The 23,850-nt window shown below is 41.2% G+C and overlaps 1 protein-coding gene across 1 annotated transcript; it reads left to right on the top strand.

Moving 5' to 3' along the window:
* Positions 1–17,031: 17,031 nt before the first annotated feature.
* On the top strand, positions 17,032–23,850 carry LOC108400204 (uncharacterized). The gene is given in 9 exon segments (XM_073236267.1): positions 17,032–17,320; positions 19,179–19,292; positions 19,942–20,007; positions 20,010–20,400; positions 20,402–20,668; positions 20,670–20,773; positions 20,776–21,144; positions 21,147–21,197; positions 21,200–23,850. Coding segments are annotated over 9 exon segments (1,794 nt in total). The 3' UTR covers positions 21,343–23,850.

The raw sequence follows: 23,850 nt of genomic DNA, 5'->3' as shown, positions 1-23,850 counted from the left end.
CAAAACCATCTTAGACCAGTCTACTATCAACTAAGTAGGTAATTCATGTAGGAGATCCCAGTCAACAGCTTCTAATAAAATTTCATCTGAAAAAGCAGACAAGCTAGATGGTTCTAAAATTTAAATGGGAATGTAAAGGACCTAGAATAGCCAATATTTTGAAGGGGCATAAAAAGTTGGTAAATGTCCATCAGCATAGCAAAATGTTGTAGAATCACTACTTGTCCTCTCTCTGTTGTACAGCCCTCCCTCCCCTTTCTCCCTCCCCACATGCATGCTAATCTTAATACCCCCTTTCTTCTCTCCCCCCCCTTATCCCTCCCTGCCCACCCATCCTCCCCAGTTCCTTTCCCTTTGGTACCTGTTAGTCCATTTTTGGATTCTGTAATTCTGCTGCTGCTTTGTTCCTTCAGTTTTTCCTTTGTTCTTATACTCCTCAGATGAATGAAATCATTTGGTATTTCTCTTTCTCCACTTGGCTTATTTCACTGAGCATAATACTCTCCAGCTCCATCCATGTTGCTGCACACGGTAGGATTTTCCCTCTTCTTATGGCTGAGTACTATTCCATTGTGTATATGTACCACATCTTCTTTATCCATTCATCTACCGATGGACATTTAGGTTGCTTCCAATTTTTGGCTATTGTAACTAGTGCTGCGATAAACATAGGGGTGCATCTGTCTTTCTCAAACTTGATTGCTGTGTTCTTAGGGTAAATTCCTAGGAGTGGAATTCCTGGGTCAAATGGTAGGTCTGTTTTGAGCATTTTGAGGAACCTCCATACTGCTTTCCACAATGATTGAACTAATTTACATTCCCACCAGCAGTGTAGGAGGGTTCCCAGAAAGGAAAGTTTTTAACAAATTCTGCTGTAACAACTGGTTCTCTGTATTCAAAGTAAATAAATACTTAATCATGCTATATATAGAAATTAATTTGAAAAGTCACTTGACCTAAACCTAAAATCCAGAGTCATACAGCAGAATAAAACACAGAATATTGTCATGACCTTGGGGTCAGCAAATATTTCTTGGTAGGACACAAAAACACTGACTATAATGAAAAAAATGTACAAACTGGATTGTTAGAGACAAAATTCACATAATGTATGATTAATCATTTAAAGTAAACAATTCAGTAGTATTTAGTATATTCATGATGTTTTGCAAGACTGCCCGTATCTAGTTACAAAACATGTATAATATTTCAGAAGAAAACCCTGTGTGTTTTAAGCAGTTGCTCCCCCATCTCTCCTTCTGGTAACCATCAAAATATTTTCTGTCTATGGCTTATGTATTTTGAATGTTTCATATAATATGTGACCTGTTGTATCTGGCTTCTTTCACCTAGCATGCTTCCAAGATTCATCCATATTGTATAGGATGTATCAGTACTAAATTCCTTTTTATGGCTGAATAATATCCCACTGTATGCTCATACCCTCATTTGTTTATCCATTTATTTGTTGCTGGACCTCTGTGTTGTTTCCACCTTTTGGCTATTGTGAATACTGCTGTTACTTTATAGATCCTGAAAAAGGAGCCAGGTGTTGAGGCTATGATTATTGCTTTTTCTCTCCCCATACATTTACCTCTCCATATGATTTTCTCCTATACTTTCTTCTGCGAATTCCCCACTCCAACTATGTGGACATTTTGCCACCATACCCCTCCCTTTTTATATGCCTAAGAAAAGTTAGTACACACACACAAAATTATAAACCAATCTCTTTGGAGAGCAAGAGTTAGATGAAATAATAACAGCTCCAATCAGTCAATATATAATAAGAATAACATGAATTATCAAGAAGGATGATTAGAAAACTGGTTAATATTAATGAAGTATATTTCATGGATCAGAGGAGAAAAACAGGACCATCCTAGTTTTTAAGGTCTTAGTAAACTGAATCTTGAGGAGTACTTCCTTTGCATGATAAAAATTTCTATTTAATTAACACTTATTGAGAAACAGCATATGCAAGGCATCGTGTTATGTTTTAGTGATTCAAACATTAAATAAAGCAAATTCCTGCTCTGAAGAACCTAAAACATGTGATATTACTCACAAAACATTTAGAGTCTTTTCTGCAGCAGACTATCTCACACCTGGGAGTTAATCCAAAGGAAGTAATTCAAATTAAGATACTTTCATAATGTACATTGCAGTGTTATTTTTAGGAGCAAAATCTCTTAACCGTAATGTCCCACAATAGGGGAATACTTGTGGAAATTTCTTCACATTAACTCAATGGACTATGATGCATCCATTATTAAGTTTCCCTCAGTACCCACAATGTGCCAACAAGCTAGCACATAGACTAAATTAGTTCAAAGACCCTGCAGTAATATTGAACTCTATATGTGAAGTAAAATAAGTTGCAAAAAGTATAACAGAGTTTTTCAACTGCTGCCATCACTGACATTTTGGATCAGGTAATGCTTCCATGGGGGCCAGGGGTTTGTCCTACACACTGCAGGATATTTCACAGCCTCCTTGACCTTCACCAGTGGGCCAGCACACCCTCCTGCTTGGTTTTGGTAACTGAAACCATCCCCACATGTTGCCACATGTCCCCTGTGGGGCAGGCTTGCTTTGGTCAAGTATATTGTGTATTTGACATATAACACAATATTCTATATATAGTTTGACTACAACTATGTAAAAACCAATATTGAAAAGAATAAAAATGGGGAGAAACAATGAGGAAGTATTACTTGCTATAATTATTTGAGGTAGGGCAGGGAAGTGGCACAAGCATCATGATTAACTTTCCTAAAAATGTTGAGATAGAAATAGTATAGTAAGAACAGGAGGAACTGTATGTTAAGGCTAAGATCCTTTTTTTTTTTTTTAACGTGGGAGTTAGGAGGTGAGATTCCTAACATATTTTATGGTAATCAGCCAATAACCGACCCTATCTTAAGGCAGGGCAAGTAGTCCTAAATGATGTGTCCCCATTGCTTGAGGGTAACCACTACCTTGGAGAAGAACAGGATTAAGAAATTCCCTGTGTTAAGTTTATCTTACAGAATATCGAGAAGATAGACTATAGATGAGGATACTCACCAGAGATAGACATCATGAGACCACATGTCAAGCCTGCACCACCTCCCCCCACCTCCCTTTGCCCCCGTCTTGAAAGCCTTAAAAGACAGAATCCTAAGCCTTTAAGTCTGCCTCCTCTCTCAGGTTGCCCACACTCTCCTTTCTTCAAGTGTGTACTTTTTGCCTTAAATAAAGACATCTCACTGCTCAACTTACTGTGTCTTGTCTTCATGCTCTTCCAGTAGTAAGTGTTTTTGTTACTTGGCTATTTCATTCTATTTTCCAGACTGAAGTACATGTCTTCATTCTGTCTCTGTTCTACTCCAGACAAGAAAGGAAAGGCTACTGAGATTTCTGATTTGGGCTTACAAGTTACCATCACCTGGGTGACCGGGACAGGACTGCAGCTGTATGATCATGCTCTTGAGTAGCCTGCCTGAAAATCTTTGACTTTTGGAAGCTCTTAGAACATAATCTCAGTCCATCCAATGCTCTGTGGCTCCCCCAAAACCTGGGGTGGTAGGGCCTTTGTTCCCACACTGTGCAGATTCAAGTAGACACTGGACGCCAGGAGAGTCTGGCTTCACGAGTTAGCAAGGGAATTTCCTTATGCCGAGCAGGAGTTCAGTGAGTATCCCTTTCCTCCCTCTGCTCTTCCTTGATCTCTGTTGCCTGCAGGGCGGCTGCATTCACTATTACTCTCACTTTAATGAGTTCTTTCCTTACCTACACTCCTTCGACCTCTTTGAGAATTCTTTCTTGTTCAGAGTCAAGAGCCCTCCCCACCCAACACCCCTAACCTCCTTTCCCTCCAAAACCCCCCTGTCCAGGTTGAGGTTTCACCTAGTACTCAGGGAGAAACCTCACCAGAAGCAGCTTCCAGACACCATATTAATAGAATTCTGATTACAATTCCTTTTCTCAATTTTCTCATCATTTTATCAGTAAACACGGTGCATTTTTAAGATGTGCATTCTAAACAGTCCAGTTTAGGAAGAGCTCTCAGCCCAAGGATACTAGCAATATTCTCTGGCAGTACCACTTCTCCCTGGTGGGCTGATGTGTGGTTCTTCATTTCCTTTATACCTTCCCTGAGTTCTAGCACTCTGCAGGGGCCTTGGCTAGCTGCACATCTCCCTGGGTGTGTGTATCAAGATCATCCACTTCTGCTTATAGCTGTTTCCAAATGACTGTAATTTCTGCTGCACCTTTGATATCAACCGTGATGATTAATTCTATGTGCCAACTTGACTGTGCAATGGAGAGCCCAAATGTTTGGGCAAACCTTATTCTGGGTGTTTCTCTGAGGGTCTTTGGGGATGAAATTAACATTTACATCAGTAGATTGAATAAAGCAGACTGTGTAATGTGTGTGAGCCTCAAACAATCAGTTGAAGGTCTACTTAGAACAAAAAGTCTGACCGCCACCTGAGTAAGAGAGGATTTTCCTGTTTGACAATCTTGAACTAGGACATCAGTGCTGTTTCTGTCTTGGACTCAAACAGAAACATTGGCTTTTCCTAGGTTTCAGGTATTTGAACTCAGACTGAAAACTAAACCATCAGCTTTTCTGGATCCCCAGCCTGCAAAATCACTCTGCAGATCTCGGGGCTTGTCAGTCTCTGTAACTGCATGAGCAAATTCCTCATAAGAACTTATATATATGTTTGTTCTTCTCTGCAGAACACTAGCTTATACACCAATAAAGGTTTACCTCCAGGCCCAAGGACTGGGCCTTTCCAGAAAAACTCCATGAGAAGATGTCACCAGCCTTGTAAATTCATCAGAATCAAACACAAGACTCACTACTCTGGTTTCCACATCTAGTTCTCAAAAGGCTTTGACCCTGGGCTGGCTACCATGTTGCTTAGCCCTACTCAGATCTGACCTTTCTCAGTGGGCAAACCCACAGTGACCTTCCCCTTTGATTCTTCTTTTACTCTAAAGACATGGTTTTGGCAAACTCTCCATATATACCCTAGAAACAACTACAACTTGCCTGTGTACTGTTTTCACTTCACCTTCAGCGCTGGAAGCTGATAGAGACTGACAATGCCCTTGTCCTGCTATGTGACTGAGAGAGGACAACTCTTGTCTAGCTCATTGAGCATTTTTGGAAATGCAGCAAAAATGTATTCTGACTGATGCCTTTGCTCAAAACGTGGCCCCTGTGACTAGATGTTGCTTTACCACCTGGTGATGGAGAAGGCGTTAGACAGGGCACAGCGTATACCCAATCACCCAGGGGCACTGGAGCCTCAGGATGCCCAGGAGCTTTTGGGGGCAGGAGAACTTGCTTCAAGGTTCCAAATATCCAAGTGTTCCTGGAATATGTTACCTTGTGACATGGACCAGGAAGGAGTCTGGATTTAAATGATGAAATTATGGGATCATGGGACTGAAGATATTGCTCTTAGCAGAACCAAAAGAATTCTGACCAGGGTCATGTTGCTGAAACAGACAGACTGAGTAATGAAGGAAAACTAACTTAGTCAGTCATGCGCAGTTTTCTCCTTGTCTCACCTATTCAAACTATTTTGTAGGGTGTTTGTAAGAATCAAATGAAATAAAAATAATAGAAAATACTTACATAGAACTTAATACATGCTAGGCATTGTTTTAAGCACTTTACATGCATAAACTTGTAACAGTGGTAAAACATTAAAACTTATAAAAAACATTCTGTGAAGGTAATATGCGATTATTAGAAATAAAATTACTAATTATTGTTCTCATGCCCTTTTGCATGGGAAATTATATCCAGAGCAGGTTCTTGCTATAACAAGATATTGCAGTGACCACTGAGGTAGTAATGGTGACCAGGAAACAAATGATCTAGCCAGGCAGATGGGACAAGCTATACTAACTCTAGGAAGCCTCGTGGCCTTCCCCACATGATAGAATCTGCCTTCCCCAGCAGAAGCACACGACACTGACAAGCTGCTTAATGCACAGCTGTCAGACCTTAAATTGCCCAGGTTGTCATTTCTGACTATTCTCATCAGCCCATTACTCTCTGTCCTACGGAAGCCACATGGCTTTATCTTTCCTTCCTTTATTCTTGATTGCATGTCCCAAGTACTGACCATATTTCCCAAGCTTTGGTCTCCAAACTGATCAGACACAGTGGCACCAAACAAAAGAGAACTGGCTCCTCATTACTTGACTCAATCAAGTCTGTTTATTGAACTGCATGGCTCAAGACTGAAAAGTCACTCACTTTCAAAAGGAGAGCTGAAGATTTATGTCTGTTGCCAAAGAAAAGAGATGAGCAGAGCAGGGTGCAGACTCGCCTGTCCCCCAGGCTTCTGCCCTGTGATTAAGGTGATTATTCATCAGTCCTGGGGTCCAGTTATTGTCTCAAGATAATTATCCACAGAGCATTTCCCACTCTCCAAAGTGTTGTGGTTTGGGTGATAAATCATGTGGTCAGTCCATTTATGATCCTCTCTGGGATGCTGCATCCGGGGGTGGTGCAGACACACTGAGAGTGGGGGCTGGAGGAGCAGGGCACTAAACCCGGTTCCACCACTGGCTCCAGGGGCTTAGGCAACTCCTTTCCCCTCTTGGATCCTCAGCTTTCCTGTCTGCAAAATGGACACGTTTCCGGCTGATGTCTTCACAGATTTGTGGTGAGAAATAAGTGGCATATTGGTGTGAAAGCACTTGATCAGCTTTGGACCACTAAATTTAGATGAAAGATCTTTTTAGGATGACACTATAGATCGGGAGCCCATAATTTCGTTCTATTATCCAATAACTTACTTGGAGGTTTTTCTGTTATGCAGTTGAGAAGAATCCATTTTAGAATACAGACTACCATCGGGAACAAATGACTTGTCTACACCTGACATTGTGCAGATCTCATACTGTAAGGTTTCCCACCTTTTGCAAATTCTGTCTCCTTCCCATTCCCACCCTAATAAAGGGTCACCATGGAATTCATCCCAGAACAACATGGCTGATATTTTTGCATACTATCAAAGAACTTGATGGTCCAAATGCTTTGTGAAGATGTACATTCTTGGTCACTGAGCCTGAAGTTTTCTAGGACCTTTATTCTTCTGTGGCTAAGAAAAGTCTGAACATTGGTCGGTAAAACTCAGGGATCTGACTGCACAAATTTCCTAATAGAATTGTCTTCTAATGCCAAATCCTGTGTTCACCTTTTCACCATATAGGAAAGGAGTTCTGACTTCCTGTAATGATGTGATGTGCTTCTCTGGGCAGGTCTGCAAAGATCTAGTACCCATTAGGTTCCACTACTGAGAAGGGGTCAGCATCCATGGCAAAAATTCGTAGATTTGTTTGCCAGAAACAGGCAAGGACCCAGAGCATTGGCTCTATTTTATCTGGGCATTTTCTGAAGAATTAGTGGCTCAGTGTCTTGAGAGATGTCATTTGCCACCCTACAAACTTTGCAGAGGAAGTAAACTTGGAGTGCAGAACAACGAGGAATAAGTCAGAGATGAGCCTGTCCTTAGACCTTTCAGGATGTGATTCTAAGGAACCAGTTTTTGGGATTTCCTCTGCAAGCAGGGGAAATCCAGTGAATGAGCTCACAAGCTTTAAAGATAGCCTCTCTAATTAAATTACTTCTTGCTCTCCTTCTGACGTGGAAGAGAATGAAGAAAAAAGAAAACTCATTCATTGATTCAATACATATTTATTGAGCTGCCGGGTACTGTTGTAGAGACTGAAACACAGCAGTAATTAAATAGATAAAGAACTTCATGGAGTTGACAATCTGGTCAAAGAAGAAAACAATAAAAAAACAACAAAGACATATAAAATGGAATGTCAGGTAATCATATGAGACTAGGTGGGCAGAGAAGAGATGAGGGGGTAATAGTACCTCCCCTCTGCCCCTAGGGTCACTTTTTAAATCTAAAACTCTTCACTTTCAGACAGAGGGCTTCATCTTTCTGGAACTCCCATAGCAAGAACTCTAAACACCAAACTAGGCCATCGATATGCTAAGAAAATAAATTGAAATAATTGTTTCTCAGGACAAGAGCCTGGCGAAGAATGTCAGCATTGTTGTAGCAAAACCTTGTTTTTGAATGACAAAAGCTAAATATCAGCCTAGTCTGTCACTTTGCAGTCCTTCAGTAAGGAGTCTTGATATCCCCCCAAGGAGATGACTGGCTCTTGTGAACTGAGACAAAAGGTAAAATGCCTAAGCACATGAATTGTTTTAAAGATATCACACCTCACAATTACTAAGCTTCTTTTGAGTGCCAGACGCTGTGATGGTTCCTGGCAGAACAAAGTTGAATATGTGGCACCTTCCCTGAAAGGCAAGTCTAATGGGGTCATCTGTAAGATGAAGAGTCGGGACCAGATCGGTGTTTCTCCAGAAACGCTGTTTGCATTTGGGGCAGGACAATTTTTTAGTCTGCAGAATTGCTGCCCTGTATTTTGCAGGGCATTTAGCATTCCTGTTCCTTGATATCTTTGTTCATTTGCTAAGGCTGTTCTACAGATTCATTAATTTCCACATCTACTTTAAATAGTTACAAACCCCTGCCTGCCTGCCAATTTTGGCCATTATTTTCTGATGACAGGTGTGATGATTCTCTGAGAAAAGTGCTTCCTTTACTGACTTCAGTGGAAATCCAATGCATTACTTGTCCCATTAGGTAAAGCTGATAATATCATCTCTCTTTCAGAGTTTGCTTGCCCTAAAGCAATATACTGTGAAACTCAGGCCGACAGACTTAAAAATATTATTTATACAATTGCCTACCTAGATTGAATACCTTTTTTGACAACTGAATATCATAAAAATCAATAACATTTTGTGCTGAGATCTAAACTAAAAAATATTGAATGAGAAATTTAGAGTCTTGGGGAAGAGGAGTCTGGGGGAACTAAAGGTGTGTTCTGGATAGAAGTAAAGTATGACTCTCCAGCCAAGCTGCCATTATGATATGGAACACGTTATTAACCAGGAAGTATTTTGCATGTAATTTCCTTATTAATACTAGTCCATGTTACTACCAAGCACAGTCATATGAATATTCCATATATGCTATAATTTAATTGAATATTGTTCAAAGGCAATTAAAATATCAGTATATTTCTGCAGCTCTTCATCTTCACGCAGACACGTACCTCTTGAGCCAACCTGGAGACAGAGATCCACCTAAATGAGAAATGCTCGTGGACTAACCTAGGAGCGTGACAGTGGGAGTGAGGAGTAATGGACATATTCGAGACTTATTTAGGAGGTGGGTCAAAATTTGGTGACTGGTTGGTTACGGGGTAAGGGAATAGTCAAAGATGGTGTCCAGGGTGTGACTTGGGTAACTTGTCCCCTGGGCTGGCATCCACTGCAGTAGGAAATACAGGAGAAGGAATGGGTTCATGAATTCAAAAGAGAGCTACAGGGCATGAAAAGATTTTATTGAGGGCCTTCAATCCCTCTACCTCCTAGAGGCTTTGTAATTATCCTCAAATTCTTTGTGTCCTCAAAATGTGAGATTAGAATACTAAGCCCTGTATCATATAGGGGTTTGTGGGGATGAGGTGAATATATTTGACAGTGTCTGGGCCCAGGAAGGCCTCACCAGATACTATTCTTCTTCACCTACTTTCCTGCTTCCAACTCCGGGCCTATGATTCCACAGATGCAGTTCAACCTGGCCCTTGAGAATACCACTATCTACAGGGATGGGTTAAGAGACAAAGGATAAAATGCAGGCGCTGAATGAGGGAACAATTGGTAGGTGCCCACTAATGGTAGATCAATTTGAAACTAGAGGGCAGGGGCAGAGTTGGAGGTAGGGGGTTGGTAAGAGAAAGCAGGTGAAATTGTCTTGGAGAAATTTTGCTGTTTTCACAGTTTTGACCGGTAACTACTCTGCTTCCCAGCATTTGGTGTATTTAGAAAGGAATCGAGCCCTTGGGCCATGCTTTGTAACATGGACTCAAATTTCCAGATGGTGTCTTGTGTTACAGGTTCCTGCATAATTTGAGTCCAGTTTTGTAGGTTTCTACAGCTCTGTGGCTGCAAGAGCTAGAACTGGCCCTGAGAACTGGACTTCTCCATAGTCAGGAATGAGGCCTGCCCAATCTTGATCTTTAGTCTTCTGGAGGAAGATTGGTTTACATAGGGTGGGGGCCAAGATGAGCAGATATGAAGACAACTAATCTTAAAGAAAATATGTGGCCAAGGAGGAGGCGTGACCCTTAAGATTCTGGAGAGTGGTACCTGGCTGTTTCCCTCCTCCGATAGTTAATTCCAAATGGTTCACATTGAGAGTATCAGTGCTCATAATCCCGTTACATCCAGGTTCATACTTGTTCAGTCTAATTGGTACAAATATCACTCTATGTTTGCCTAAAGAGTGTTTGAGTTTATAGAAGGTTGGGTTGCTGAGAAGCATAATGTACCTTTTGCAGCAGTCTCACCAAACGGCTGTCTCTGGAGCCACCTGTGACACAGTTTAGAATCTTGAGCATCTAATATGACAAAAACAGAGCCATCCAAGCTGGTATGAGATGGGCACAATCTAGATTCTGCTTTGCTGATCTCTTTGATTTGCTGTAGTCCCAGAATCAAATGATCCTGGACATTTATTTTCCCTCCGACCTCTACGCCTGCTTCCCCTGGCCACCTTCAAAAAAGATGGTGCAATCTCCTTGGTATCAATTTTGATACAGGTGATCCTTTGCACTGGGGCATCTATGGTTCTTGGGTTTCTGATATCTTTGCTGCCCTGAGCCAGCCTATATGCCCTCCCTAAGCCAAGTCTCTTCTCTGACTCCACCCTGGAGGTGCCGAGTCAGTCAAACAGGAATTTGGAGCAGCGATTGTTTTAGTAACAATTCTTTGTGTGTAGTCCCAGGCCAAATAATGCAGGGAGAATTGGCAGGGGGATGATGAAGAAAAGGAGCCAGAGATCTGCTGAAAGCACCAGAAAGCCCACCACTCAAAGTGATCAAAATAATCCTCAGAGTTCTGGGAGATGGGCATCACTGTGCCCACATTCCTGAGGCTTGGAGAAATGCCTGCCACTTTAATCACCTTTGTTGCAAAACACAAGCATCCCTGCAAAGGATAAAACCTGACAACTGACAACCAAGTGCAAGGTGTTCTGATCATGTCGTCAGACCAGAACTCTATTAGTAAACTTGAGTAGCAAAATACCATATCAAAATACTATGGACTTGTGGGTGGCTTAAACAACAGAAATTAATTTTCTCACAGTTCTGGCTGGAGTCTGCATGTCTGAAATGAGGGTGACAGCACTGCTGGCTTCTGGTGAGAAGCTCTCTTCCTGGCTTGCAGACAGCCGCCTTCTGACCTGAGTCACCACATGGGAGAGAAAGAGAGGGAGTGAGCAAGCAAGCCAAGTCCTCCGTGGCTCTTCCTATTAAGGCCACTAATCCCATCATGGAGCCACACCTTCATGACTTCCTCTAAACCTCATTATTTTCCAAGGGCCTCACCTCCAAATTCCATCACATTGGAGATAGGACTTTAACATATGAACAGGAAGGGGAGTAGGGGGGAGCAGGGGTGCACACAATTCAGTCCATAGCAAGTACTATTGTTGGGGTAGGTCGGTTCAGAGACCCACTATCTCTGAGACCCAGAATTCCTGGGCTGCTCAGTCCACCGTCCCAGGACTGCTTGCCTTAGACATTTCTTAAGTCAATAGTAAGTCCTTATGGTTTAAAGCACCGTATGTCAGGTCTTCTGTAATGTGAAGCTAAAAACACTCGCGGAGGATCCCACATGCAGACAGTTTCTGCTGTTTCTCTCATTGGCACTGATGTCTGGAAGCAGTCATGGCTGGAGAAAGGCAGAAGCTCAGTCTATCAGTACCCTGTACCAGCTAGCCAGGGGCCAGGCCAATCTATCTGTAACTCAGGGGGAAAATTCCGGGGCAAAATACCCTTGAAACCAAAATCAGTCAAAAGGAGAAATAAAGTGGGAGAAACGCATTTATTGCTTACAAGCAGTCGTCCACTTCTGCTTTCCCCTGTCTCTCCCAACTGGCTGCCAGAGAGGGGGCCTGGGGGGCCTGGGGGCCCACCCAATCTCTCTGGTCCAGAGATGCTCTCTGCTGACCCTTGTAGTTACCATTGATATGGAGATGGACTACTTCTCTCCACCCCTTGGAAACGCTATTGATATGGAGATGCACTAAGGCCAGGCAAGAGATTCTGGAAATACTGCAATTTTACCCACACCATCCAAACTCCTGCTCAGGTTGACCTGTTCAGGAAGTCAATAGCAGGTGACACTAAATGTTTGTTGAATAAGTGAGTTAAAGAACAAAGGAGACAAGGAAATAAAAGGAAAAATAATAGTATTTGGTAAATTTTCCAAGCTGCACAATTGAATATGTCCCCAAAGCATACTAGATCTTTTATCCTAGGAGTTTATTTAACTATGCAATATTCACTGTGTAAGTAAAACTGTAATATTTCCAGAAGATGTGACCTGGCTTTAGTGCATCTGCATATCAATAGGCATTCCTGGGGGAGGAGAGTTGTTCATCTCCATATCCATGGGTAATTACCTGGGCAACTGGAGGGCTTATCTGAACCTCAGAGGTGAGGGGGACGGCTGGTTTTGCTTCTGCCTGAGCAAGAAAGAGAGATGGCCCCAGACTGCAGTTTGAAGGCAATAAACGGATTTTAAACTTTATTTCTCCCTTTGAGCTATTTCAGTTTCAGAGGTATTTTGCTCTGGGATTTCCTCTCCCAGGACTTACACATTGTTTGCTGCTATGTTCTATGTACTTGGACTGTACGAATAAGATGAGGTTCCTGCGTTCAGAGAGCTCTCCTGCTAACCTGGATTACATGTCTACATAGCCACTATAATAGAAGACAATATGGTGAACAAGTTCACTCATGGCTTCATTTTCTAGTCCAGTCGAAGATGTTTATTGAATGCCATCCTCAGGAAGCTTTTAGATGTAAAGGAAAGCCGTTCTTTCCTGCTCCTCATGTTCCTGAAACCCCATAAAATAAGGACTTCTATTTTTATGTAACTGGTGGAAGGCACTTTCTATCCTTCACCCCTCTGCCTCAGTCCTTACCCCATACTCATTTATGGGGTGAAGAAAAGCAACTTATTTGGTAGGTGAGATGGGGTAGACAATGCTGAACGCATGTGTGTAGTTCAGCCCCCCTTGGGCTCTGTAAGGTCTTCTTGTCCATAGAACATTTCTCAGCTGCTCTCTGCTTCTTGTGAATGTGGCCATTAGAATTTCTGGGGCAAATTTTTTCTGCTCTGCAACCAGGAGAGCAAAGCCTGTCTAATGCATGAGAAGGCATAGGAAGCCCTGGACACAAAACCAGCTCTCCACTCCAGCTTTGCCTGCGACAAGCTGGTGATTTTGAACCTTATCTAATACCCGTATCCATTTCTTAATCGGTCAGGGCCTATGGGGGTGTAGAATACAGTATGATGAGCGTGGTGCAAGTTGGGAAGGAAAACAGCCTAAGTCTTCCTGGGAGAGTCATGGGAGACTAAACCAGGGAGATAATAATACTTAAGCTGAAATGAGGAGTGGGTGAGTTCTATACAGACAGAGGGAAGGTAGGGGAGAGGGAGAAGGGTAGGGGTGCCTGAAGCTATGACACTGTAGGAGAAACTAAAGGCACAGGCATAGGAAAGAACAAGCTGTGTTCAGAGAAGCGAAACAGCTTGGCATCCAGTGGGAAGAGCATGGTGGCTCAAAACAAGGCTGAACAGAAAGGTCTGGAAATTTAGGTAGCCTTTTGCTAGTGTAGGAAAGGAAAAAAATTCTTTGCCTTCTGCCTTTTGAAGTTCTCAGCTGGGGCCTCTGTAACAAACAGCAGACTGACAAAAGAAAAACAAGCAAGATTATTAACATGTATAACTCAGTTTTATATGCAAGAGACTCAGGGAAAGAGTAACTCAAAGAGGTGTCTTAGAAGTCTGGTTTATATTGCATCTTTGACAAACAATAAATCTGTAGAGAAATGTGAAGACAAAATAAAGCAGTTTTAGGTTTCCAAAGGCAGCAAACCATAGAAAATAAATATATGGAAAGAAACTCATATAGTGATATTTGTTTGCAGGTTCCTGTCGTATTGATAGGAATAGTCTAGAATCATCTCCAGTTAAGGAGAAATTATATCCTGCTTTTAAGCAGGGAAGCAGGAGGGTAGAGAGAGCTTTCCTTCATTTGTTGCTTCGTAATTACTTTCAGGTTAAAATAATTTTTCTGTTCCAGAGGCATATCTTGAGATGACACATTCTGGTTTTCTTCAACAGTGACCCATGTTTGTGACTGAGTAGCTTTCAACACCTGTTTCCTGCCAATAAAATCTGGGGACTCCAAAGACGTCTTATCATGTTGTAGTGTCTGTCTCTCTCAGTCCCAGCTGATACAATACTTTCAGAAATCTTGACACTCTATTAGATAGAAGTGACGCCTACACATCTTCATGTTATAACCCTTCTCTGCCTTGGCCTCTTTGTGCGGTTGTTATGGGACAAGATCCTTTGGAGTTTTTAGTTGCCTATTGTTTAACATAGAAATTCATCAAGACACATCCTTAGGACCTGTAAAAGGACTTTGGTAATTTGCTGACCCTTATTTAAACCAAAATTTCCTAGAAGTGCCTGATATTTTATCTTTTCCCATTTCTTAATTTTAACATTGTTTTCTATCTGGAGAGGCTGGGATGAGAGAAAAAAATTTGTTTTCAAAGGAGCAGGTTCTAGCTCATATATTCAAGGGTTGTTGTTTTAGCTTGTCTCTCTTCTCTTGCATTTAATCTTAGGCAGTGAGAAGAAGCAATGTGGCACTTTTATTATTCTATCTTGAAACCTCTTTAGCTAGAACAAGGGTCAGCAAAATACTTCTGGTGGGCTTGCTGCCCAATTTTTTGTGAATAGAGTATTATTGCAACAAGCCAGCCCCTATTTGCTAGTTTTGCAGATGGCTGCTTTTGTGCAATTACGGCAGAGTTGAGTAGTTGGTATAGCTTACAAGCATGAAATGATCACTTTCTACACCTTTACAGAATGGTGTCACTCACAAGCTCCTTAAGGTCCTTAGTCTTCCACTAACACTACTCGAGGAATTTCTCTTTCCTGCCTGCCTCCTGTTCCCATAGGCAATACCACACTTTCTTTAGGTTTTTGTTAAGGCAGCACCACACATCAATGTACTAAATATGTCTGTGGTTGTATAACAAATTCATTCCAAAACCTAGTAGCTTGGAACATAAAATAATCATTTTAGCATTTTCTCTCATAGTTCTGGGGGTAGACTGACTCTTCTAGGTGGTTCTCACTCTGGACTCCACGTGGTTGCAGTCTGATGATGGTTGGGGTCTGAAGTCCTCTGAAGCCTTTCTCACGCAAGCCAGAGCGCCTCACATGGCTTCTGCGAGTGCCTGGGCTTCCTTGCAGCCCGGTGGCTGGTTCTAAGAGCAGGCAGAAGAGTAAGTTCTATTTCTTCCCTTCCTCCACACTCTGTTGTTTGAGGCAGTTACACAAGGTTATGCAGGTTCAAGGAGAGGAGACATACATGAAGAAGTGATGTCTGAGCTGAAGTCTGAAGGATGAATGGGCTTTAACTTGGTAAAGGGAGCTGGCAGAATCACATTATCTTTTGAAAAGAACACTTTGGATTCATTGAGGAGACTGGATGAGAAGGGGCAAAGATGGACAGCTGTAGGATTGTTAGGATGCTACAGAAATCCTGCAGATGAGGGGTGATAGTTGCTTGAATTCAGGATGGCCCTGGTGGTTGGGAGAAGGGCCTGGATTTGAGAATTGTGTACGAGTACACGATAGATGAAGCTTAGCTATGGATTGTATGCAGGAGGTAAGGAAAAAGGAGGGACTTTTGTGTAACGATGGATGGTTGAGAGAGAATATTGGAAGAGAAACAGGTTTATTTTATTTTGTGTTTAATGTATATTTGGGAGAAGTAAGAGTAGATTTTGAATTTTGACATTTTGTTTTTGAGGTGTTGTTGAGACCTTTGATATGAGATGTCAAGTAGACCATTGGTTATATGGTGAAGAACTTGGATAGGTAGCCTGGGCTGGAGATAAACACTTGCAAGTTGTCTGTGTAGCTGATATTGTAAAATGTGGGAATGAAAGAGGTTCCTAGAGAACATTCCAGGATAGAGAGGGTCTAGAATGGCCTTGAGGAGCCTCAGTATTTAGCGAAGATCAAGCTTGTAAGAAACTAACAGGACTGACTAGAGATATCAGAGGGGAATGAAGAGTGTGGTGTCACTTCAAAAGAGTGTTTCTAGAAGAAAGGAGTTCTCAGCAGTGTCAAAACTCCTGGAAAAGGACTAGGGAACTGAAAAATACCAACTGCACTAACTACACAGAGGTCATTGGTGATCCTGGTGATTTATTGTTTTTGCTGCAGGAGACATGGATTAAAAGGCAGGTGGGAAGAGATAAAATGGAAACCTTGTGAGATTTAAAAAAAAAGAAAAGCTGAAGGACTATTTTGAGATGGGCGTGAGAGAATTGTGCAGTTAGTTGATAGTGTAGGAATTCCAAGAAGGTGGGAAGGAAAGTGAATACCAGAGAAGGGCTTGTTTTAAATAGGAAGGACCAATCCTCTTTTGAACAGAAGGGAAGAAAGAGGGTGGCGGGGCAGCAGTCTTAAGATTTGCATATTTGATGTGGGGGAGATGAAGGGATTGGCTTCTATTTTCTCTGTAATGAAAGAGGAGAGTTTGCTTCTCCGGGTGTTACTAATAAGGGTGTCTTGTGAACTAATTGCTTTATATATGGAAGGATGCCTGTTTCACAGACAGGTGTGTGTGTGTGTGTGTGTGTGTGTGTGTGTGTGTGTGTATCTCGGTTCACAGCGGTGGGAACAGAAACAACAGGCGCTTAGGAAATAATTCATTTTTATTCTGACGGTGATGATAAATCCGATGATGCTCTGATGGCAAGGGAAAGTACAAGCTCCAGTCGGGCCCCTACTGTAAGGACTCTGGGTGAGGAATGAGAATCACCGCGCGCCAACATCAGAGGGCGCAAGGCACGGCGATCCACCAGCGCGCTCCTTCAGGTCCAGGACCCTGCGGGTTAAGATCAACGAGAGCGAGCCTGCACCGTTTCCTAGAGAGGCTCGGGCCAAGCCGGGGAGGTGGGGAAATTTCCCATCTCCGTGCGCCGGGTTTGGGAGTGTGGGACCCTCGGGTGGTGGGGTCAGAGGGAGCCGAGGCTCCTTCCTCCCGGAGCGCTGGGCGTGCTGGGGGTGCAGGGCGCCTTTTGGGTAGCGCCCAGAACAGTGAGTTCCATCTCGGGGGGAAGCGGGTCGAGGGCTGCGGGCAGGAGGAGTGGAAGCCGCAGCGCCCAGGCTGCGGTGTCCGCCCGGAGGGGGACCCCCTGCTGCGAGGGGCGCGGGCCCAGACTCACCCGTCGCGAGGCCGCCGCGCCTGCGGGGTCCCTAAAGGATCTTGTCGGCTGGATCTGGTCTCTTGGAACTTACCCCGCAGTGTACCCCAGTTGTGCTTCCTGTCAATGGTTCTTAAAGCTAAGTTTCAGGCAGCGCATCTTTGGAAGACATTCTCATCCCAAGCATGGCCCCATCCTATTCACTCTGCTTGAAGACACTGAAAGCAGCCCTTCTCTGTGGAATGACAGCCTTTTAATACTGTTAATGGCCTTGAGTAGGCTACCGCTTTGCTGAGCCACTGTTCCTGGGGGTTCATCTACTACCAAAATTAATGGTTTCTTAGGGGAAAATGATGGCGGCGGCTTCCTTTGTAAAGACTTCCATGGAAACGTGTAACTCGGGCGGCGGAACACTATTCCATTCGAACACTTTGAAAAATTAATATGTATAGTTCTTTTTTTTTTTATCCTACTCAAACCCTGGGGATATTTGTGATTTAGACTAGTTTCACCTTTTCCGATAACAAATCCCTAATTGCTGACGGTGCTTAGGGAATGCTAGCTCCCTTTGACCTAACGTCTTGGAATGTAAATCTGTTTTTTTAGAAATCCAGTCAATATATTCCAAAGTAAGGGTCCTCCTTAAGGATCATTTGCAGTTTGGGTTTATTCCCCGCTCTGTTTCCTGCTCTAAGTTGACTGTAATAGATCAAAGTGTGAAAGACGATGTCCAAACAGGCCTGGGACTGAGTACTACTCTCCCACTTTGTGGCCGTTTGCCCGTGGGAAGGTTCCTAATGCCTTTTTTGCTCACCTAATGCTGGTTATTGTTCATATACCTCTGAGGGCTGTTGTGAGAATTAAATGAGAAATACACATATTTAGTTCGGTGCCTGGCAAATGAGAAGCAGTAGTAGGGTGAAAATGATAAATATACCTTTGTTTGTTTGTTTTCCATATGTGTGCCTTTATATATCCTTTTAGACTCTCATTTTTCCTGTATTATATTAGTCTCTATATCCTGAAATGGATGTCAAGGCCAATGATATTGCCTTTCAGTAATAGATCACATTTTTCCGTCTCTTAAAGTAGGTCAGGGATTGTAGTTACCTACAAAAGCTAAAGTTTAGGCTGAAAGACACATTGTGATTATGAACTTAAAGAGAGTCAGAGACAAGGAAAAGATCCTTCATTAGCCTCCCTTTTGTATTTAGGGGTTATTGGCTGTGATTATTCCAGCCCTCTTTTGTCCTAATTTCTTGTTATATAAATCTTAAGTTTTGAAATTGACAAAGTTTTTGTTCTCCATCAAGGATGAAGTTATTCTTTCTATACAGTGTGCTTTCTCTGTAGCTGCTGCTCATAGCGGCATATTGATTCTTTAAAGTCTTCTTGGTGCTTTATCCACAAAACAGATTTGTTTCGTCAATTATAAATATTTTTGATCTCTGAGTGGACAGTGAATATTAGCATTCTAGTTTTGAAGCTTGATCCTCAGACTTTAATGTGAAGATTGAATTTTTTATTGTTATTTCCTTAGAAAAGGTAAATTGGATTAACCCTTAATTCTAAACACTTGGCATCTGAGATAAGATTTTCTAAAAGGACTTCTAAAGACTGTGTTTCTTATTTTGAGGATGGTTCACAAACCATTGTGTGCCTACAATTGTTATGTTACAATGGTTGGGAAGGAAGGAAGGAAGAATAAATTTTAACAAATGCTTGCAAACCTAACCTCTTTCCCTCCACAGGATTTGTGATCCCTAACCTGGCTGTGATCACTGTGATGGAGAAAGAACAAAAGCTATTGGTCTCAGATTCTAATGGCTTCATGGAAAGGGAGAATTTGAAAAGCCCTTTTACAGGTGAGGGGTCAAGAAGATGATATGAATCCTTTGGAGATTCATCTTAAGATGTGCTACAGAGTACATAGAAAGACTAGGACATTAGAATGAGAGAAACTTTAATCTGAGTCCCTGCTATGTCACTTACAAGCTAGAGTAACTCTTACAACCTCACTTTTTTCATGTTTAAGTGAATGTTAATATCTGTCTCACATATTTTTCAGGATTAATGAGATACCATGTACAAATTTATTTATTTCTTAATGAATAATGGGCATGATTGTTATTCCTATATTTGCTCAGATTTTAACTAAGGTATTGTCTTTTTTCATCTCAGAATGTAGCTTATTCAGTTTCTCCCCTAGTTCAGATCCCTTTTTTTCTTTTCAGTCTTCTAATAAAGTTTAAGGAAACTATTTTTAGATTGGTATCCCCCTTGGCAATTGCTGACAATCATACAAAACTTCATTAGTATTGTTACTAAGTATAAAAAATTCACCTGCTTCTGATGAACACAGAGTAAAAGAAGTAAAAACTAGCTTTAAAATAATGAACATAAAATAATTTATGAAGCTCTACTTTGTTATTTCCTCTCCTCTGTTGCAACTTAGAATTTCCTTCCCCTGGCAGAGATTAGGGAATATGTTAGAATATTTGTTTATTCTTGCAGGAAATGAAAGGAAGGATAATTTGGAAACCATTCAACACAATAACTGTAAAGGAGATCAACTTAAAGAGGTGATGATTCCTATGAGAACAATGGCAACCCACAGAATCAAGGAAATTCAACAGGAAAAGAGGAGGAGAAACCCAGTCACTGGGGATGGGATCCAGAACACTGCATTGCCTCTGTCCAGCAGATCTCCTCTTTCAGAGACAAACCCTACAAATGTTCCAAATGTTGGAAAAGTTTCAATAATAGTTCTCATTTGTGTACACACCAGAGGACCCACTCAGAAAAACCTTATAAATGCTCTGAGTGTGGGAAATGCTTTAGTAACAGCTCTCACCTGATTCAGCATCTGAGAACACACACAGGAGAAAAGCCCTACCGGTGTGGAGAATGTGGGAAAAGCTTCAGCAATACCTCACATCTTATTATTCATGAAAGAACTCACACAGGAGAGAAACTGTAAGTGTCCTGACTGTGGGAAGAGTTTCAGTAGCAGCTCTCACCTCATTCAGCATCATAGGTCACATACAGGTGAAAAACCATATGAATGTCCTGTTTGTGGGAAATGCTTCAGCCATAGTTATGTCCTAATAGAACATCAGAGGATTCACACTGGAGAAAAGCCTTATAAGTGCCCCAACTGTGGGAAAAGTTTTAGTCAGAGTTCCAGCCTGATTTGCCACCAGCGGACACACACAGGTGAGAAGCCCTACAAATGTCTTGAGTGGAAAAAGCTTTGGTTGTAATTCTACTCTAATAAAGCATGAGAGAATACATATAGGAGAAAAACCCTATCAATGTACAGAATGCGGAAAGAAATTCAGTTGAAGTTAAGCCTTATTACACACCAGAAAATGCATATAGGAGTGAAACTCTATGAAAGTTCTGAATTTGAAGAAAATTTGAGTCAAAATGGCAGTATGATAGGAGAATGCAGAATCCAACCAGGAGAGAAGCCATATAAATGTTGGGAATGTGGAAAGAGCTTTGGCCTCAGCTCCCATCTCATTAGACATCAGAGAACACATACAGGAGACAAACCTTACAGATGTTCTGAGTGTTGGAAAACTTTTAGTCAGAGTTCCACGTTGGTGATTCATCAAAGGACTCACACAGGAGAGAAACCTTATAAATGTCCTGATTGTGGTGAATGCTTCAGTCAAAGCTTTAACCTTATCAGGCACCAGAGGACCCACCTAGGAGAAAACCTTAAAAATGTACTGACTGTGAGAAATGTTTCAACAGAAGTGCCTATCCCAGCATCGGAAAATTCATATAGAAAAGCTTTTTGAGTCTCCTGAAGTTGAAGATTTTCCTCATAAATGGACTTGGAAAAACTGTTTAGGGGGAATGGCCCTCATTTCTTCTTTTTCAGTTCCTGATTTTTCTTCTTCTTAGTGCCAAAGCCTGTTTTCTTTCCCTTTTTTTTATTGAACCATGACAATTAAGGTGTTCTCTGATCATGGTGCTATGAAGTTTAGAGGATGGGAAGGCCCAGATCACCAGGTCATTGGATCTGCCCAGGGAGAGTACTGCCACAGATGGAGAAGATTTTATTTTTTTATTTTTAAGAAAGATAGGAATAGCTTCAAAGGAATACATGAGAAATCCTGGGAATGCAGACACCTGAGAGGTTGAAGCTGAGATTGCCATTGAATTCCCTTATTTCCTCATGCCTGATTTGGTGGCAATAAATAATTACTACTCAGGGATTTACTCAGAGAAAGATTCTTTTTGAACAAATAATGTGATTTCCTGGCTGTTTTGTTGTGTCTTAAAGAAATGAGTCTTTTTTTAAAAATGCATTTTTATTTGCTGAAAATTAATATCTAGAACTGCATTGTCCAATGATAGTTATTTAAATTTAAATTTACATTAAGATCAAAAGAAACTTAAAATCCACTTCCTTATTTATACTAGTCACATATGACTAGTGGCTGCTTTATTGGATATCACAAAAAAGTTTTTCTTCCAAGGTCATCGTTCTTGGCAGATTCATAAAAATTTCCTATAAGACTGTATGAAATGTGCTATGGTGTTTCTGGTTTCTAAGAGGAATTGCAATATAGTGTAGAAATAGGCTAGAGTTTTGAAGGCACTGGGTCTAGAGATTGGCTATTCTAATGATTGTATGTTTTATGTTCAACCCATCTTGGTTATCTAGTGATACACCGTTCATTGTCTTGGCCAAAGCCAGATTAGGAGGTAGGATTCGTAAATTTTGTTTTTAAATTGTTGATAAATTGTCCATTCCCCTCAGTTTTTCTATTACATGTTTTCTTGTCAGATCAGAAACTGGGTTATTTTTCTAATAATCCACCCACTGAGTCTGAGCCAGTGTGCAGGGACAGTTTGGCATTGGAAACTGAGATTCCTTAGTTCTAGTCTCTGCAGTTTTCTTTTGTCTCTTTCATGTGGTGTATAGATCTGATAACTCAGACCTGTTCTCCCTGCCCGTCTGTCCAATATGTTTGTAAAATGTTAAGATATTTCCTATACTCCCAGCCTCTATTTTTTTCTGCCAGTGCAAAAGGTAGATGTGTAGGAAGGTCAAGACTCCTGAGTTGTTGAGGATTTTTTTTCATTTTACAATTCTAAGTGTATCATATGCAGAACATGTAGTTACAAATTAGGAATGCGGAGCTGCTGCAAAGGCTGAGATCTGGCCAGTAACTGAACTGCATGGGATTATTTCTTCTTTCATGATTGTAGTGTGCCTGATATTGGCGAGGTAATCGTGTCTTTTTTTACTGTTACAAAATTTTAAAGTAATGCAAAAGCTAACCGATAAAGGTATTTAAGTAGTATTTGGGGTGATTTTCTGCTTTCAAACACTGGGAGAACTTTATTGGGCATCACTGGCTTTTATGTGACCCTCACCTAAGCATCTTTTTACCTTTGTATATTATGTAGCATTGCCCAAATTGTCTTAACCTATAATACCTGAGGACAAGTGTTCAGAACTAAGAGTTTGATGCTTGAAAATTAAATTTGGGTGTTTGCTGTTGGGGCTGATATTCAATTTCAAGGCAGTAATTGCTGTTGGGGTGGGGGGGTGCCCAATATGAGCCACATTAAGTGTGGCAAGTAACTACTCTGTCCCTGTTTTCTCATCTGTAAAGCAGAGATAATGAGGACCTCGCAGGGCTTCTGTAAGGATTAGATAGATGTTTGCAAAGCAGCTAGCACAGTGCTTAAAACGTAAAAGGGTCTACATAAGTTGTCATTGATCCTTATTAATTGAAACAAATTGAAAAACGTCCTCCACGTATTTTCTAAGTAGCAATACAGCCGCAACTTGTTCTATTGCAGATTTTTTATGACCAACCTCAGTAACACTGAGGAATAAGTTATGTAAAAGCACAAGACTGTGTTGTGTGTCACATTGGCAGATTGTTAAAACACTTTTATTTGATTCAGAGTGTTGAAAATTTTTATTGTTCATGAAACAAAAGACTCAGTTTTAAGTCAGGTAAGAGCAAAATAGCAAGTTTAGTTTAAGTTAATTTGTAACTGAAAAGCTTAACAACAGGTAGTTTATGTCCTGTCATCATCAACTACACTATTGCCCACAATTACATAAAACCTATTTCATAGACATTGATGTGTATGGGAATATAGACATTCAAATTTTAGGTGTGTTAAGATGGGCTTCATTAGTAAAACAATTTGTCAAGATTCATTGTCTCTTGGGATTGAAAACTAGGAAAACAAAAGACATTTGTTGTTTATGGTGGAGAGCATAACATAGTGAAATTTAACCATATTTGATGCCTTTGCCTCTATTTCATTGATCAGCAAATACATTCCTTGTTTAGCTCCCCAAGAAGTATTTTTGTATTCTCTATTTCTCTTGCCGTCACAAAGGATTCAGCAACTGAATAAATAAAGCATTCTTACTTACAA

This window comes from Manis javanica, chromosome 4, assembly GCF_040802235.1.
Source record: "Manis javanica isolate MJ-LG chromosome 4, MJ_LKY, whole genome shotgun sequence".
Lineage (NCBI taxonomy): Eukaryota > Metazoa > Chordata > Mammalia > Pholidota > Manidae > Manis > Manis javanica.
Note: the sequence above shows the minus strand (reverse complement) of the source record. Positions and strands in the feature narration are given on the sequence as shown.